General features: G+C 36.3%; 1 protein-coding gene across 1 annotated transcript; it reads right to left on the bottom strand.

The window, feature by feature from the left end:
• Positions 1–2,871: 2,871 nt before the first annotated feature.
• LOC130569648 (melanopsin-A-like) lies at positions 2,872–15,020 on the bottom strand. The gene is made up of 6 exons (XM_057359428.1): positions 14,939–15,020; positions 8,321–8,463; positions 7,529–7,662; positions 3,600–3,803; positions 3,358–3,529; positions 2,872–3,040 (listed from the first exon to the last, which is right to left on the bottom strand). The coding sequence occupies exons 1-6, from the start codon at positions 14,963–14,965 to the stop codon at positions 2,872–2,874; spliced, it is 849 nt and encodes a 282-aa protein (XP_057215411.1). The 5' UTR covers positions 14,966–15,020.
• Between the last annotated feature and the right edge of the window lie 3,395 nt (positions 15,021–18,415).

Here is an 18,415-nt window from a genome sequence, read left to right as displayed (position 1 = left end):
GTCAGCGTAGCTTTGGAAAAAGTAGGAGCACGTAGACATTAGACACCGCTTTGTATCACTTAACCTGGCATGACAACACATCACGGCTCAGCACAAACTTCATTCGATTACCAAGAGGCAAGTACATGAGTTAAAACATATCAGCAGGTACAAGAAAGTGATCATTACATTGTCAAAAGAAGTCTGATTAAGCGTAGCGCATTTATTTTAAAGACTGTGACACGTTTTCTGTCTATGGGGGTGGATGGATGCTGGATCAGGACTGTAAGAATCTTTACAAATTATACTTTAATTAAGCCAATTTTGAGTCTTTGATTATTGTCAGTCTCACTTATACACTGTGAAAAAATCCAGTAAAAAAATGTAATTTTCCAGCAGCTGGGGTACCAGTAAAATACTGTAAAATACTGTAACAGTTTTATCACGTAAAATGTTTTTCAAGTTGTTCTTGAAAATTTGCTGTCTTTTTCTGCAATTTGACATTTTCTTACCATATTTAAAATAATATTTTTTTCACAAAATAATACATTTTTTCAGTTTAGCTTTACTGAGTACCGCAGAGATGACGTGTTTTTAGGCCAACCCAGAACTTAGCGCTGCACTAGTTCCCTCGACCGAAAGCCCATGGATTTTTCCCATAAAAAATAAGCTCTCTGATTAACAAAGGTTTCTGATGTTTACACGTTTTTTGTACAAACTTTACAAATTAACTTAACATTTGTTACTTTTGAAGCCTCAATACAATTGCCAAACGTAAAAAGTTAACATGAGGCTATGAACACTACACTACGGTTGCTTGATATCAACATCACCACCACCAAAGCCATTGAGAGAGAGATAGTCCGTTGACTCCAATGGAACAGTTTTTTCACAGCAATGGCTGAACAACCCAGTCTCACAGGAATTTGTGAAATTGTCAGGAACTGTAATCTATTCGTATCCATTCGTGTTCATCAACATCAGCACGACTTTTTTCGTGTCACTAGCACAACAATTTTTCAATACACAGCCCGCCCGCGTGTGTATGTACATTTATATATTTCTAACCTGATATCAAAAGAAGTCGCAAATACTTAATAACCAACACCTTACCTCACCCCAAACCCTAAAATCACAGCCGCAAAGGCTAATTTAGCTAAAAAATACTAGTTTCACTAGGTGGCAAAGCAATGATAAATGGCTACCCTAACCCCGCCCCTAAACATAACGTCACATGGGAAAAGTCATATCATAACAAAACATACGAATAAGATTGTAGGAAATCACACAAATGAGCCACCTTGTAGAATAGGTATATGAATTCCCATCAGATTGCTTTGATATATATTTATACATAGGAAAGATATTGCGAAGTACTTTTGATGAAAAGTCGTGCTGGGTGACGCAAAAACTGCATGTTGACTGACACAAAAAAAGGGGGAAATTCGTGTTGATGAACACGAATTAATAGATTACCGTTCGTGACAATTTCACGAATTCCCGTGAGACTGTGTTGGGCTGAATGCTCCATGAATCACGTGATGCTTGAATTCACGTGAAATTTTAACTTCTGATCTCTCGACTCTTAATGGGCCATGATTTTTTTACACCTAAGCACCTGTTCACTTTGTAATTTAAAACAATTAAATGATCGTATATTAGGCTAGAAAAGAAAATACTTTATTAATGTAATGAAAATAAGAAATCGCATCGGAATCTATTTTTACATTTGTTATACTAAACAAAAAAAAACTAATCTTTCTATTTTTGTCATTATTCCTTTTCAGTTATCAAAAGGGTAAAGCATACACAGACCTTCACCCTATCTTAAAACTTGCGTACACGAACCGAGACCTGTCGTGAGATTTGATCGTAGCAACTGCTCATGTCCATATTGATAAATGGCGAGTTTTGCGTGGAAACTACGCCCAATGGCTCTGACCACCACCAAGCCTCCGACAACAAGACGTGTTATCTGGTAAGTAATTACTCAGTGAATGAATGCACATCCACGTTTTTAGAGATGTGTGCCCATGTTGCATTATTTTTGAGATTTATATTAAAAAAACATTGACTTTGGGGCGATGGAACCAGAGTCGCTTCCGGGGTTTGCATACAAAAAAATATGTCATCTCTGAGGTACGGCCTTTAAAGAAAGGAAGATACTGTATCTGCTTTTCACATAAAACGCCACAATAGACAGATTAAGATAATTGGATGCTGTTATCAATGATCTTTGTTCTTTTTAACTTATTTCTGGCTTGAATTTCTAGTTATGTTGAGTTGCCTCTGACATTTCCTAATATGTGACCCTGGACCACAAAACCAGTCTTAAGTAGCACAGGAACATTTTTAGTAATAGCCAAAAATACTTTGTATTGGTCAAAATCATTAGGACATTAAGTAAAGATCATGTTCCATGAAGATATTTTGTAAATTGATATATCAAAACTTCATTTTTGTGAGTAATATGTTATGCTAAGGACTTCATTTGGACAACTTTAAAGGCGATTTTCTCAATATTTTTATTTTTTGCACCCTCAGATTCCAGATTTTCAAATAGTTGTATCTCAGCCAAACATTGTCGTATCCCAACAAACCATACATCAATTGAAAGCTTATTTATTCAGCTTTCGAGTGATGTAAAAATCTCAATTTTAAAAATTTGACTGGTTTTGTTGTCCAAGGTCACATATAACAGAACAGCAGTAAATACATCCAACAAACAAACATAAAACAATATAGTAACGGTTATAGAGATATTTTAAAAGGCATTGGAATCTGAATATGGTAAATAAATTGTTTTTCAAAACTTCTATCTCTGTATCACGATTCACAACACTAACACAAATGTCGCTTAAGAAATGGATCATGAAAAGGAAGTGTTCATTCTCACCCTGCAAAAGCTGTGAGTGCCACGCATGAGTAAGGAGACCAGGAGATGACATACAACAAGATGACTATGAGTGCTATCTTTGCCATCTTCCATTCATTCTTCATCCGGTGGAATTTCTTGATCGAGTCTTTGGATCCTCCTTCTCCATTGATTTTTCCCACAGCTCTGTAATCCCCATCACACAGAAAACACATGCATCAATTCACAAAGTCAACAAACAGAGTTGATTGCTCTATGTCTTCGGTGCTGTTTTGACAGTGTCCTTTACAATCTAAAATCAATCTCTTTTTTAACACTGACATAATTTCCTCTGCAGAAAACCTCGCACTATCCTCTGTGCTTCCTCTTTCCAGATTCAACAAAGCTCCTCAGCTCAGAAAAAAAACTTTAGTAGTAATTATTGTAAGACCGTTTTGTGAACTTAAAATAAAAAACAATTATTAAGGGCTATCCATGTAACGGTCAATAAAACTTAGAGTCACCTGTTGGTATCACGGATGGCCCGGAAGATGAAGATGTAGCAGTACATGATGACAAAGAGGGGAATGAAGAACACAAAGATAAAGAGCAACATGGTGTAAGCGCGTACAGATGGACTGAAGGTCATGTAATCCCACGAACATGAAGTCAGCAGACCTTCAGGAACATATGCACCTGAACGAGAAGATAACATTGAATTAGGGGATGCTGTTTGTGCATGTGAGCATGTGGGTGCTTCACTCACTCCATCCGAAGAAAGGAGGCAGACTCCAGCACATTGAGTAAAGCCACGCAGCGGCGAGTATGACCAGGGCGCGTTTGCGTGACATAACGCCAATGGAAGCCAGAGGGCGAGTGATGACAATGTATCGATCCACTGCAATAATCATGAGTGTGATCATTGAGCAGATGCCAAACAGAGCACCGCAGAATGCATATAACTCACAGCCTGTGTAAAGAACAAGACATTGATGAAAAGAAACGTTTCACCTTGTGATGAAATACTGACGCCTTTAAACAGAGAAAAAGTCACAGGTGCATCTGAAGAGCTAATACTTTATATTAGAATAAGGTGCATTTACACACTGTTGAATGCTGCATAGCAGACATGCATTTATACAGAAGTACACAATTGCTTAAATATTATTTTAAATTATTTTACCCATTAAAAAAATCCCAGATGAGATCCCTTCTTAATCATTTCTCGTAGGCATTAATGAGAATAAATGGAAAACAAATAGAAAATCCTGTCAAATTCAGTCATCATTTCAACCTCACATTGTTCACGTTGTGCTGTGAATTTTATTTTTGTTCTGCTGAACACAAAAAAGATATTTGGAAGAGTGTTAGTAGGACAACCAAAGAGTTCTGGGGCACTATTGACTAATATAGTCAAAGGAAACAAATACTATAGTAGTCAATGGTGCCCCAGAACTGTTCTCTTTCCCACATTTTTTAAAAGATCTGCTTTTGTGTTATACATAAAAAAGAAATGTATACACAGGTTTGGAACAACTTGAGGGTGAAATTATGACAGAATTTTCATTTTTGGGTTTAAGAAGACCCAGACGTGTAACAAATGTCTCTGTTGTCCCAAAACTGTCATAAACTGAGTTCAGATTTGCCAAGTCTGCAATCAAAAGTCAATATTATTCAAAATGTCAATATGAACGCAAACTATTCAAAATGTCAATATGAACGCAAACATTTCTCATCAATTTGACCCAAATCTAGATTATTACCTATACAATCTGCAATCATTTTACAGTTTTATAATCTTCAAGTATTTTAACAATGATCTCATTTGTTTTATCAATTTTAACTACAATATCTGAGACAAGGTTGCTATAAAAGAGCCAAACCTCTAAACCTGTGGTTCTAAAACTCTTCAGATCAAGTACCACCTTTAATAAAATGAGTTGTTCCAAGTACCACCATAGTGACTGCCATAGAAAAATCACTTGAATAAACATTCAAATTAAGAGTGAATATTTATCTTTACACCTCGTCCTCCAATTCTAATGTATTATTAATAATACAAACACTTTTTTATTCATAAGCTGTTTTCAAACTAAATAACATTTAGTTTTTCAAGTTAGTCAGCAGTAATAGTGGACACAAAACACTTTTCTATAGTGCACAGTAAACAGGGCTCTGTAAATTACTTTTATGGGGGATTTATAAACTTTGTGAGGACTTTCAGAAAGACTACAAACCTATATCAAAGACAGACCGTGTAGAAAGAATTTTTAACACAGAAGATAAATATTGGTATACTTAAAGGGCATATGACGCAAATACTTGTTTTTCTGTGTCTTTGGTGTGTTATAAGTTGCCCATGCATGTATTAGACACTTAAAATTGCAAAAAATGTAAGTGTCGGAACAAAAGATGCATTCTATCTAAAAGCGAATGCTCACCCATACCTGCCTGAAATGCCTCGTGTAACCACACGCCCAAAAATCTATGTCAGTTTTTGGTATGATTTGACTAAGACTGCCCAAATGTATACGCAAGTAAGGTGGTCATACCTGTCAGTACAATTGCTTTGGAACCTGATGTTCCAAATATGGTAAGAGGCGTTACATTTACAGTATTCGACCAATCACTACGCACTGGTTAACTGGCCAATCATAGCACACCTCGCTTTTCAGAGCGATGAGCTTTGTAAAAAATCTGCACGTTTAAGAGAGGCGGGGCAAAGAGAATATACAAACATGCACGGTATGTGGAAAATACAGCGTTTTTTAACCTTAAATCGTGTATACACATTGCATTACATCTAAAACCAACGATAATATTCGTTTTAGCCGTGTCATATGACCCCTTTAAACGTCAAGAGAACAGCTGTATCTAACAAACAGAGACTTTACTGCAGCGGCTCGTCAATGTGACGTGTCAAAACTAAATCACAACGGGCACTTCATTGATTTAACCTCGAGTAGATGCAGACGCGTGTTGATTAAGCGCTTTACAGCATTAACAACAACAGCTTTAAACAGCCGTTCAAGTGCAGAAATACACAAGAAGCTTAATTTTGCACACAGCTCATCGGAAGAGAGAGTGTGACCCTGCGTTCCAATTCGCCTACTTATACTATGCCCTAATAGTAGGTACTGTTTTTGTGTTGGAATAGTAGGTTCTTTTGAGTGCATGGCAAAAGAGATTGCAAACACTGGGACATACTAACAGGAAGCGGAAGTGGCCGTTGTTGCCTAGACAACATTGTGGCCAATAACTGTCACACACATCAAAATACAGCTCTTCTTTCCATTAAGGTATTTATTCATTCATTATTTGTATGTAATGTTTACTGTATACTTACATTTGTTAATTTAGTGACGCATCAGTTATATAATTTATTAATGCAGTGGAGCGTATTAATGCCTGTCACCTGCCTGAGTTACAGTGACCAATGATAAATAAATGATAATTAATATAACTGTATTAAAATTGCACATAGGCTATATGAGATTTATTCCGTATTTATCGATCATGTATTAAACATTTTACATTGTGAATATACAGTTTTTAATTTCCTGTCGTGTCCTGTACCACCAGGGCTCTCTTTAAGTACTAACGGGTAGCCCCCAGGGGGCCTCCAAAATGTTCTAAAAGATCCCCAGAATTTTTTTTAAAACAAAAGACAGCAAAAATGTCAAATTCTACTGAAAATGATTGCAGTTTCATTTCTACAAATAATATGTTGTCTTTATAATATCACACTTACTATTTGTCTAACAGATTAAAATGCTTCTTTATACAAAAATGTTATTAAAACACATATTTATATTTAATTTGTCAAAAAAAACTGTCAAAATGATTTGCTGCATCCGGGTTACCGTGTGTAATTAGTTTTGAGAGGTTGTTATCTGGGAATAACGAACCTGCAAATGTCGCGACTGGCCAATCAGAATCAAGCATTCCAACGAGCCGTGTAATAATCTAATTTACAATAAAGGAGTTTGTTGGCATCAGATCAGTGTGAATTAGCCTTATCTCATCATAATTCTGAATGTGTGTGTGTCGAAAATCTGTATGTCCTTCTGCGAGTAGGATCCGATGTCACATTTCTGTGCCCCACAGCACAGTGATGCTGTTCAAAGTCAGCACGAGAGAAAGTAAAGCAGACCTCTTACAAGCCGTCGAGAAACCTCGAGAGAGATCTTATACGAGTTCCTTCTACTTCATCAAGCATGCAGAAACTACTTCACTTCAAAGAACAGACTGTAAGTGCTTAAAAGGTTCTAAACAAACGTCCATCAATGATCAAAGAACCCTCGAGTAACCTGACAGAGTTCCTATTCGATTATTTGAAGTCTACATTGTTAAGCTATGATGCAAATGCAACATATTCCATATTCACAAGCATGAAATGTAATGCATTTCTAGGGACTATTGTAAGATCTTTAAGAGATCTGTACTATATTATATTTGCATAACATTATAACCTTTCTATAAAAATTGCGAATGTGTAAATTTACACAATCCTACCAGTTTATCGTTTTAGATCATGATCAGCTTCAACTTCCAGCATTCTAAGTTTCCCCGACATCACATTCTTTCAAAGCATCTGAATGAGCATCTGAAGGCCTGGAGCCGAACCATTAAAAAGATGAAAGGAGAAGAGGTTTGATCAGACACCCATGGCTGATCAGCTGACAGCTGGATTACCTTTCTCGCCGAAGATCCACCGCTTGTGCATGCTGGTGGTGAAGAAGGTTGGCGTCTGAGTGACACACATCAGAAAATCGGTGACAGCCAGGTTAATGATAAACATTTTGGCAGGTGTCCTCAGACTCCTACTCCTGCAAGAACACATTCAAACAAGCAAATAACAAGGGTTAGAAATTAGGCAGACGTGGGGGTGGGAAGGAAGGAGGGGAGGTAAATGAAAACTGAAGAAACAGGTGAAAATAGCAGAAAAGATGCTCTGTATTTTTTCAGACCTCAAATACTGGAAAGAAAACAAGTTCATATTCACTTTTAAGCAATACAACAGTAATATATACTGTATGTATTTGTACAAAACATTTTTTATGTGATAACCTCGGTTTTTGTCAGTTTGTCTTGTCACGCTGTCAGTCTTGACTTTTACTTTATATCACTCAAATTGTGTGCAATACCTCAGATTATCAATCAAGACTGGATGCATCTACATAATGGTCCTGTCTGTGTGTGTGCCTTGTCATTCTGTCTAGCTCCGCCCCCTTGTTAGTTACCATGGACTTTAATCACATCTGTTGCCATAGTTATTCACTGCCAGGTTCCCTGTCTATATTTATACCCCTGTGTTTTGCCATTGTCCTTGGTCAGTTATTGTATGCATTTAAGTTGTGTTGTGTTCTGTTCATGGTTCTTGTTTGTAGGTTATGCCTTTTATGGATTTATTAAATTACTTTCATGCTGCACATAGATCCATCCGCTCTGATTCTTGGAATCATCAATGCGTTACACTAGACTTACTTGCAGAAAGCATACATGACCAAGAAGTTGCCCACCATGCCTGTGATTCCTACTGCCAGAATGACAGAGCCAATGGTGTAATGGGCATGGTCTGGTACATCCACGGTTGGAAACGGGTGCCGAGTATCCTGCTCCATTGCCACCTGTGGGAAGTAAGAAAAAATAGCTGGGGATTAAAGGAAAATGTGTTTTCTTTAAAACTACATTCAGGAGGTATGAATTAGTTATTAAATTGCTTAGTTATATACATCACCATTTACCAGGGAACCATTGATTGTACAATTCGCTTTTAAATCTCTGGACCCTAAAATCTTTATTATGTCCATTTACTAAATATAAACCGGCTGAGGTAGCCCTGAGACAGACATATTCATCTTGGAAATAAATGTGTAGCCCTGCTTTCGGAGACCAGAGACAAGGTGGACTCTGCTATTGTCTTCAATTGTCTTCAATTGCATCGATGTGTGGAAGCGAGAACTTATAAAAGCTTTTAGAATGGCAAGAATGGGCAGTCTTTGATTTTTAGTTCTTGTGTCAGACTCATAAATGTCGGTCCTTAAGAGGAGACAATTAGTACAATACATTCAGCAGCTCAATTTGCCAACCGTCACCATCGGTCACTTTAGCATCAATTTATGCTAGAGAGATGCTTGCGTTTGCTAGGCTATTCGCTTAGTAGCGAGACAGGCTACATATATTTCCAAGCTTCCCATTACTGCTTCCCCTGAAGAGGAGGCCCCAATCGCCACTGGATGTAAGTAATTTACAACAGGGCCATTGTCTGCCACTTATTGTAATCTATTGTGCGTCAGAAATAATCCACAGGGCAAAGGTTACTGTTAATGTTTGAAGTTATATTTTTGTTTCAAAGACGACACAGAACAACCAGGTACAGCAACTGCCACCTTCACTTTCCCTTGAGTGCAGGGCTCAGGAAATGGGTCTTAAAAACCTGGCCCATTATATTTTGTCATCGACGTTGTAAGATCAGCTCATTTGCATATTTCCATATCCCAAAATGGGTTGCATACAATATAACTAAATGTTACCAAAAATTCAAATTACATGTTACATGTTATGCTTTTCTACATGGCAAAAACAAGGTTAGCAAAACATTTTTGTTTTCATGACCAAAAAAATCATGTTTTAGGGCTGTTAACGCGTTAACGCATGCGATTAATTTTTTCAAATTAACGCGTGAAAAATATTTAACGCAATTAACGCAGCATCCGTTTGTTTTGACGTTTTTTGTCTAGCGTTACATTATGTAATCACGCTCTTATTCGTGTACAGGCTTTTAAACCACTTAAGCGCGATTTTAAACAGTTGCTTTGACGCGTTCAATGAAGATAGACAGCTTCTAAACTGTGGGACGTGGCAAAACGCAACGCGAGGTCCAGTCTGGTGTAAACAGTCATGAGCTGAAGGCTGCGTCGGTGAATCTCTGTCAGACAGCGCATCCATTTTAAGTTCTCTTTCGTGCTTGAATGGATAAAACCACACAAGATTATGTCAGAAAGCCTGTTTTGTCTAGCATTTTCTTAAGCAAGACTTCAAAGTGTAAAATAAAATCTTAAATGAATGCAAAGTGTTGTGAAAACGGGAGTGCGGTGACGGTCAGATCTGCGTACTGAGACAGCTCTTAAATGGGCCGCGTTCTTAAACGTGCTGCTGTGACTCCTGTCACTTATGTTAATCAAAGAACAAAATAAAAGAAGAAATCAATGTGATTTTGTAGCTTTAATGAGAATTCTTCTGAATTTAATTTATAATTTAGCATTAAAGACTGTAAAGTGTTTGAGAACTTCCTTCAATTTCTGTATATTTCATGATAGCTCTCAATTATATTGTTGAATGGTTATAATTAATGTTAAAATAATAAATTTAATAGAGACATCAGTTACAGTACTAATATCAAAATGTTTTCTTTCATTCATAAAATGACGCTGTTAAAGAAATATGTTGTTTCTACATCAATTTGAAGATTAAATGTGAAATTATTCAAATGTAAAAGTATATTTTAAAATATTATTGTTATGTGTGATTAATCGTGATTAATCACAGAAAATGTGTGATTAATCCGATTAATTTTTTTAATCGATTGACAGCACTAGTTTTTATCACTTATTGTGATTTATTATGAGGCAAACTGACATTGATTGTTACTATGCAGTATTCACATCACTGTATTAAAGGAATAGTTCACCCAAACATGTAATTTCTGTCATGAATTACTCAACCTCAAATTGTTCCAAACCTGTATACATTTCTTTATTTTGTTTAACACAAAGAAAGATATTTGGAAGAATGTTAGCATCTGACACGTCTGGGGCACCGTTGACTAGCATTAAAATGATTGTCAAAGCAGCCCCAGAATAGTTTTCCAAAATTCTTCTAAATATCTTCTTTTGTGTTTAACAGAACAAAACAATATACAATAATTCTTTCTACTACGGTAGTGAACCGTGCCCTAGAAATCTTAGTTTCTAACATTCTTTCAAATATCTTTCTTTATGTTCAACCAAACAAAGAAATGTATACAGGTCTGGAACAATTTGAGGGTGAGTAAAGGATGACAGAACTTTCATTTTTGGGTGAACTGTTCCATTTAAATGCCAAACTTATAGTGAAAAGGTTAGAAAAGTATTTCTGGAAAGTTCAGCAGGAAACTTATGAAATTCTAATGAAATTGCAAAAACCCTGTCTAACACAATGCAATGAGGGTTTGGTTTTAGACATCAAATACACATTCATCTAAGCCTCTAATAAGCCAATTACAGTATGGAATAATATTCCAACACTCTGGAACAAATGTCCAGTAACAGACCAGACGATATTGTGTGCGATGCAAAACGTAGCTCTGAGATTTCATTTTCCCTAATCTAGAGAGACAGCGCTGATATTTGGTTAAATCCTCATCTGTCAGTGCTAATACAATGCTTGTCTGTTAGGTCTATTGGGCTTTGGAAGACAGTGCAGAAGAAAATTCTGCCAATTGGAAAGATGATTGTGTGGCGAAATATAGACGAGAAGTGTTCTTTAAATGTCACTATCACTTAGACAATCAGGCAGGGATAAAAAGAGAGGCAGAGATGGATAATGCAGAGGAAATGACACTTCACCAGAGCACAAGGAGCTTATTTGTACCATTAGTTCATGGCAGCAGATGGAAATGATGCTACTTGATGGGCGGCAGTTACCAATGCGCAACACGTTTCTAAAGCTTGAAAGCTTTAAAGTTGAATTTATCCAAAAGGGCAAATAATCCATGGGTGTAACGGGAGACAATGGACACGGAGCTTGAAACATGAAACATAAAAAACATATAAAATCTGACAAAATACAATAGAAACACTGGTGTATTCATTTATAGCTTATATTACTGCTGTCCTTCTCTATATTTCATGATTTTAATTTTGACCACATATCTACTCGGTGACAACTTTGACAACACCGTATTTAATCATTTAAGTACAGTGTTTAACCATTTCCTGATTACATTTTCCTGAAACTATTATTAAATATTAGAATTATTATTAGCCATTTTGTTTAAGCAGTATTGTGTACTTTTAATTTGTTACCATTAAGGGTCCGTTGTATGAAATTTAGCGGCATCTAGTGGCGAGGTTGCGAATTTCAACTAAGGGCTCACTCCACCCTTTTCTAAGCGCTACGGTGGATGACAAAGAACAAGATGTCGTCCAGAATAAAAGGGGGCGTCCACACATTTTTGCCATGAAGTGTGTACATGAAGTACGTAAACTACAGCAAGTATTGATACCGTAAGGGAGTAATAAAAAAACTTAAAGTTATTGAAAACCATCATCACGGGAGTTTATTAAACATTTTATAAATATCTTTTCCCTGCCCGAAAGATAGAAGAAAGTGTGTAAGAAATGCATATTACATTTAATCTGGCTAACAAATCAATTTGTAGAAGTGGTTTTCATCAGAAAGCAAATGTTCATCAGATTAGGCTACCTAAATCCAAAATGAAAGATTTTCATCAAATCCAAACAAGGTCACGGCTGCCTTATGAATTAACCAAAAACTCTTAAACCTACACTATGCCATTTCTTTACAAACCTGACCCATTTAAGCACATAAGTCCTATAGGTAGGCGGTTATTCTGTCGATAAAACAACCTCATTTTTAGACCTGATAACATGCACACAACTTTAATCTTGACTGGCAACATGAACATTTTTGCCATTCATTTCACTTAACCCTATCTAGGAAACCACATTGCAATCGACAAACATTTTATCTCACCCTTCTGCACTGGAGAATATTTTTAACTTCTTATTTATTTAAATTCAATTTAAAAAAGCTATATTTGATATATAAGTGATGATTATTTTGTTATCCAGCTACTGGATCCCCTGAAGAATAGCTCCATGACACCCATGCATCACTATACAGATTGATAGGCAAGGGAAGTCAAATATTAGCTGCGGACAAACAATGAGTGTCTAACTGACAATTACAGACCTGTATAACTAATCTTGTAGTCTACAACCACGACCTTCACCTTCCCTTTCTAGGATCAGTCTGTTGTTTAAAATCAAGACAAGATGAAAAGCAATAAATACATAGAACGGGGTTAATAACATACAATGGCAAATCTGTAATTGTGATCAATTGGTGATCAGTTCTCCTCAGTGAAATACACATGCACAATTGAGTGAAAATATTAAGATGCACAAAAAGGCAATTTAATATTGTGTACAAAAAGTGGTTAATAGTGTAGTGGTTAATAAGTCTCAAATGTGGAACTGTAGGCTACTGTGTGTATACACACTACATTTATCATACATTGATGGTATATTTCTTCCTCTCTGTGTATGTGATTCGCATTCATATATCATATAAAGGCCTACACATGTTCATTCTGTTCAGACACATTCAATCACACCAAATGAATGTACTTTTGAGCAATGCAAGTACACTTATTAGAGGAATAGGGCCTCCATCTGTTGTAAGACGTTATAACCTATATAATCTTAATGACAGTATTTGTGTGGTGGATTACTCTCATCCTATGCTAAAGATGGTTATTTAACCGAATTCACCTCATGTGTTTTTTTTCTGAGTTGCTTAGCTTCTGCCTGCTGGCTTTAGTTAATGGTTACAGTAGATTGAGCTGCATGACATTTTTGTAAAGTTTAAAGCCTTTAAACGTTTTGTTTTAAATGTTTCCCATGGGACAAGTTTTTGCTTAAGGATCTCACATCATTATCATGTTTTTTTCTACAGTGTGTCATTATCATCATCAAATGTCACTTATGGCAGCTGAAATGAAATTACATAACACAACTTCCACATGTTTTATTTGAATTCATACAAATAAGCGTATTTATTTTCTGTATGTCTAATTTGTCATCAAACAGGAAATATGCAGCAATAACTTAACTCTTTAGAAATTAATTACATGTGATACTGCATGTCCTTATAAAATCAAACATATTGCTTGGTTTTAAAACTAACATAAATACAACTTCTTATTGTCTGCTTTCTGGTATGTCTGGTAAGCTCTCTATATTTGTTGAGTAACTGTAGATGTAAACCTCAGGTGGAGTATGTCTGGGTGACAGTGAGCAGATTTACTAAGCTTGCATACTATCACAAAGACAGCAAATATCAACATCATTTAGTGTTCACTAGTGTACATCGTGCATTTTCACCAAAAACCAGTAAGTAAAACAAAAAAAAGCGAAATAGCTCTTAAAACGCAACTTTCTAAAATGTCAGAAACACATTAAATATTTCTAAAAATGTCCTGTTTTATAAGCTACATTTATTTTTGAAAAGGAATGGACACTAGATCTTGGAATGGATAACTCTTCTTGAACATTCCAGAAAAAAACGACATATAGAAAGAATGTACGGATTAATTCAGCATAAAAACTTTGATCTCTATTTAAACATCTGTTAACTTCTGGTATTATTGTACTATTAGGTTTTTAGATTCGTGTAGAAAGAGTATTTGATTACTTCTTTCCTAAGGCGAATTCCTTCAGGGCGAGAGAAAGTTTTTCTAAAGTTTTGACGCATTTAAAATTATTCGCAGCTAAACATTCCTCATGATGTGGCAAAACATTCAATGAACATCAAAAATGACCTGTGATTTACCGTATTATGTTGTGTTTAAGCTTTGCACAACTTACATAAAACAGGCACAAAAGACGAATTGTAAGTCAGATTCTTTAGCACGCGCAATCATTTTAATGCCAACCTGAATGGTTCCATTTGGACATCGATGGACAACCTCGATTTGCAAAACTACATTTTACAGAGATTATCTATTTACGAGATCTCGTTTAAATAGACAATTATTGCATGTTCATTTGCATAGACATCAGTAACCATTAATTGCTCTATAATGATTGAGCTTCACAAAACGCCACTTTACGCCATTTACGCACGCGCTCTTTGCAAAGCACAATAACTTTTTCTTGTTAATGTGTGTGATTAGCCTACACCTGTCATAGCATAGGTTTTACACGCACTTTTATTAGCAATGGGGTTTCACTTTCAATGCATTAAACGCAAACAGAATCGTCAAAACCGGCGCGCATCCATTGTCACATATTTCATTTATAAATGTCATCATCTTACCGTAGTGGCGTGCGCCGGCAGATCCATCAGCTTGTACGCGCTCACCGCGCTGTTATTCCACGGAGCGAGCGTCTCCACGCTTTCCGCAGTAGGGACTTGAGTGGTGATTCCCATGCTGACTGAGCGCGAAGCGTTCATCTCAGCAGGCACGGCGCACGCAGAAAGAGAGGAGCTCAGAGAGTGGACGCCGAGAGACTTTTCTTTTAACTGAAAAACAGCATTAGACTCAGTCTTACAGATGTCTACTGTGCCTCTGTCTGTCTGCAACCCAGAACTGAGTTGTCAACTACGGACAACTCGTGAGAGATGAGTTTGTCAATGAAACTAATGAGCCTGCAGGGATGTTATGTGTGTGATGCCTCCAACATCCCACACGCAACTCAACATCCCTGTGTTAAATCCTGCATAATCATCCTCAGCATCAGCCACATGCGCGTGCTTATATGTGCCAGTAGAACATTGATTTCAACGTAAAGAAACCGCAGACGCTCGCTTCTCAGCTGTCAAAACACACATCCAGTTCTGAAGGCGCTTTAATTAGCAGCTAGACAGAGAAACAGAGAAAGATATTTGGACAAATGCTTGTAACCAAACAGTTCTTAGACCCCACTGACTACTATAGTAGGAAAAATATGGTACTGTGGTAGTCAAAAGTGTGCCAGAACTGTTTGGTCGCAATCATTCTTCCAAATGTCTTTCACTGTGTTCATCAGAACAAATTAATTGTAAAACACAAGCGAAAATGTTGTCATGTCTTTCTACTTAAATACAAACTAATTTTCAAATTTTATTATTGACTATTTTTCAATTCTATACTTAAATTGACATGACGTTCACGATTTTGAGCACGATTTTTTGATTCTCAAAAAATATATTTTTAACCACAGTGGAAGCTATGAAATCTGAAAAAATGTAAATCCCAGATTTTCATCTAGACCTCAGACTTTTGTATCAACTGAGGTACATGATGTGTGTGTGTGACTACATTTATTTGAGTATTATACGTTTGCAATTGTGGAGTATAGGCAGGTTGCACACTTAAAGGTAATTTGAGGCCAAATGTATGAATATGGGTCATGAAAACAACGCATGAATTAGCTACTAACAAAGGGCAGCTTTGTTATTCAGGAAGGTAAAAATGAATATGAAGATTTATGGAAGTCTTTGCTCTGAAATGTGGTGTAATACAAGTTTCTAGGGCACAAGGTGCTTTTCATTTCTTCCTCAAGACTTATCGTCTTACTGTGGCTCTCTTATTTTACAGGCTTGTCCAGCTTCATGAGACCCCTTGCCCAATGTGTGGAAAAATCTCAGCATAAATCTTGTTGGAATGTATTGCATTTGAAACAGATTCAGGAGTGCCATGGTGAGTTAATATGTATTCCGTTCTATGGTAAGAATGCTAGTGCCTTTATTTTCATTAGAAAGATGATACAGGAAACCAATTATGGTGAAGCAATTATCACTTTTACCAAGTTATTAAACTCACCCTCACCTCGGATTCCTGGAATCATTTAAAACAAGATCTTACCGACACTACCATACACTGTAAAAAATGTTATTTTCAACTCAGCATTGAGTTAAAAAGGGACAAACACAACCTTGGTTGATTCAACCCAAAGTGCTGGGTTCTAACCTCTTGTTGGGTCAAATATAAATATTTTCTTCATTTAACTCAACTGTTGGGTTCATTCCTTTATGACCCAACACTGTTTTTGAGTGTACAATTAAGATACACTACAAGTAATCTATACAACTACCATAAAAACAATTGCATTTGTTTACTACAGTATACATGCAAGAACCAATACCAGATGGCTTTAGTGATGCTGACATGCACCTCCATCCAAATAACATTTATGAGTAAAGTATTCCTTTAATAAGTAAATTCTAACTCTTGGATGGTGGGAACGAATCGCTTCAAGTTAGGAAAGATTCTGGTCTGAGAAACTAGGGCACCAAAAAGCAAGAATGAAGTCAAGTCATAAGATTGTCAACAATCACATGTTGTGTTACGTGAACAGTTACTCTCTGACTGAGAAACACAGTTTCTTCCCAAACTATCCAGTGTTAGGGTTAGTTAAGGAGATACTCAGTCTAAAAAATAATGTCAAACATTTTCTTGTATGCATGTTTTGTTTAAATAAGGGAGTATTGTATTCAAGAAAAACTGTATGAACAACATAATTTGTGTCATAGAGACAGGATTCACTACTGTATGTTTTCCAATATAAAATGAAAAGTCGGCATAAAAAACACACAGATGCCTGTCCAAAGACAACCAGTCACCAAATCATAAATAACTGTGATGATTGAGCCAGTCAACTATGACAGCTCCATGTAATTCAGATCACTCTGAACAATGTGGAGGTCAAGTGAGTCATGCTTTGATATAAATAACATCTCTTGGTGGCAGTAAAGACATGTGTGCAACTAACAAAAACAAACAATTTACTAAGATTTTAAAAAGACATGAGTAGTGTTTGTCTAATGATGAATGACTACTGTGTTAATGTCTAGTGCAGCCATATGTATGTAGTATTTTTTAACAAAACAAAATCAAACTAAACAGATAGTGATCAGCAAATAATCTACAGAAGAAATGATTAATGTCATGATTCTGCCCTCTCTTGTCATGCTTTTTGAGCCTTGAGGCAGAATCATGACAGACCCATATGTTTCATGTGGAGAGAGGAATTTTTTGTCCTTATGGCTTTCCATACACTCTCTCTAGTCTCGTCTCTGTTCCCGCCCTCTCGTCTCCTCATTATTGCTCGTTTATTGTTTCATGCCCTTCACCTGTTACCCTCTTGATTTTCTGTCTTGTGCCCGATCATTTTGTGATGTTGTCCTTGACCCACCTTGTCTTGTATTGCTACGTAAGTCTAGTTTGGTTATCTGATGTCATGTCTAGTATTGTATTTAGTCTTGTCTAGTTTAGTGTAGTCGGTCCTTGTTCCTGTATACCCTTCCTGTTCTTACCTTGCTGTTATTTTGTTTTACTCTCTCTTGGGTTTTTGTTTTGTGTTTGTATTTATTATTAAAGTCCTTGTTTACCCCTTACCCGCTGTCTGCGCTTGGGTCCTCTGTCCTTGTTCCCTCCTCGTTCCTGACAATTAAATTAGACTGAGCAAATTTTAGACAATCTAAACATATTAGACAAACACTTTAACCATAACTATCGTGGAACATAGTTACTAAGACAATCTAAACATATTAGACAAACACTTTAACCATAACCATCAGAACATGGTTACTATATAGTATATATACATATATATATATTATTTGCATTCAACATAGAAGATTACTGTAAAAAATCGCCAGAAATATTCCGTAAAATATTTTTTCCTGTAAAATGACATGGTTTTCTGTTTTTCTTGCAAATTTGTGTTTTTTTTCTGAAATTTGACGGTTTTTGACCGTATTTTAAAAATAGACAAAAAATCCCATAAAAACACAGATATTTTCCGACAG

The sequence above is a fragment of the Triplophysa rosa genome, linkage group LG18, assembly GCF_024868665.1.
Source record: "Triplophysa rosa linkage group LG18, Trosa_1v2, whole genome shotgun sequence".
Taxonomy (NCBI): domain Eukaryota; kingdom Metazoa; phylum Chordata; class Actinopteri; order Cypriniformes; family Nemacheilidae; genus Triplophysa; species Triplophysa rosa.
Note: the sequence above shows the minus strand (reverse complement) of the source record. Positions and strands in the feature narration are given on the sequence as shown.

Coding starts and splice junctions, on each gene's coding strand:
- LOC130569648 (XM_057359428.1), bottom strand. CDS start 14,965: ATGGATCTGCCGGCGCACGCCACTACG. Junction 3,530..3,599: donor GCCTCCTTTCTTCGGATGGA/GTGAGTGAAGCA, acceptor CTTCTCGTTCAG/GTGCATATGTTCCTGAAGGT. Junction 3,041..3,357: donor GCCATCCGTGATACCAACAG/GTGACTCTAAGT, acceptor TGGGGATTACAG/AGCTGTGGGAAAAATCAATG.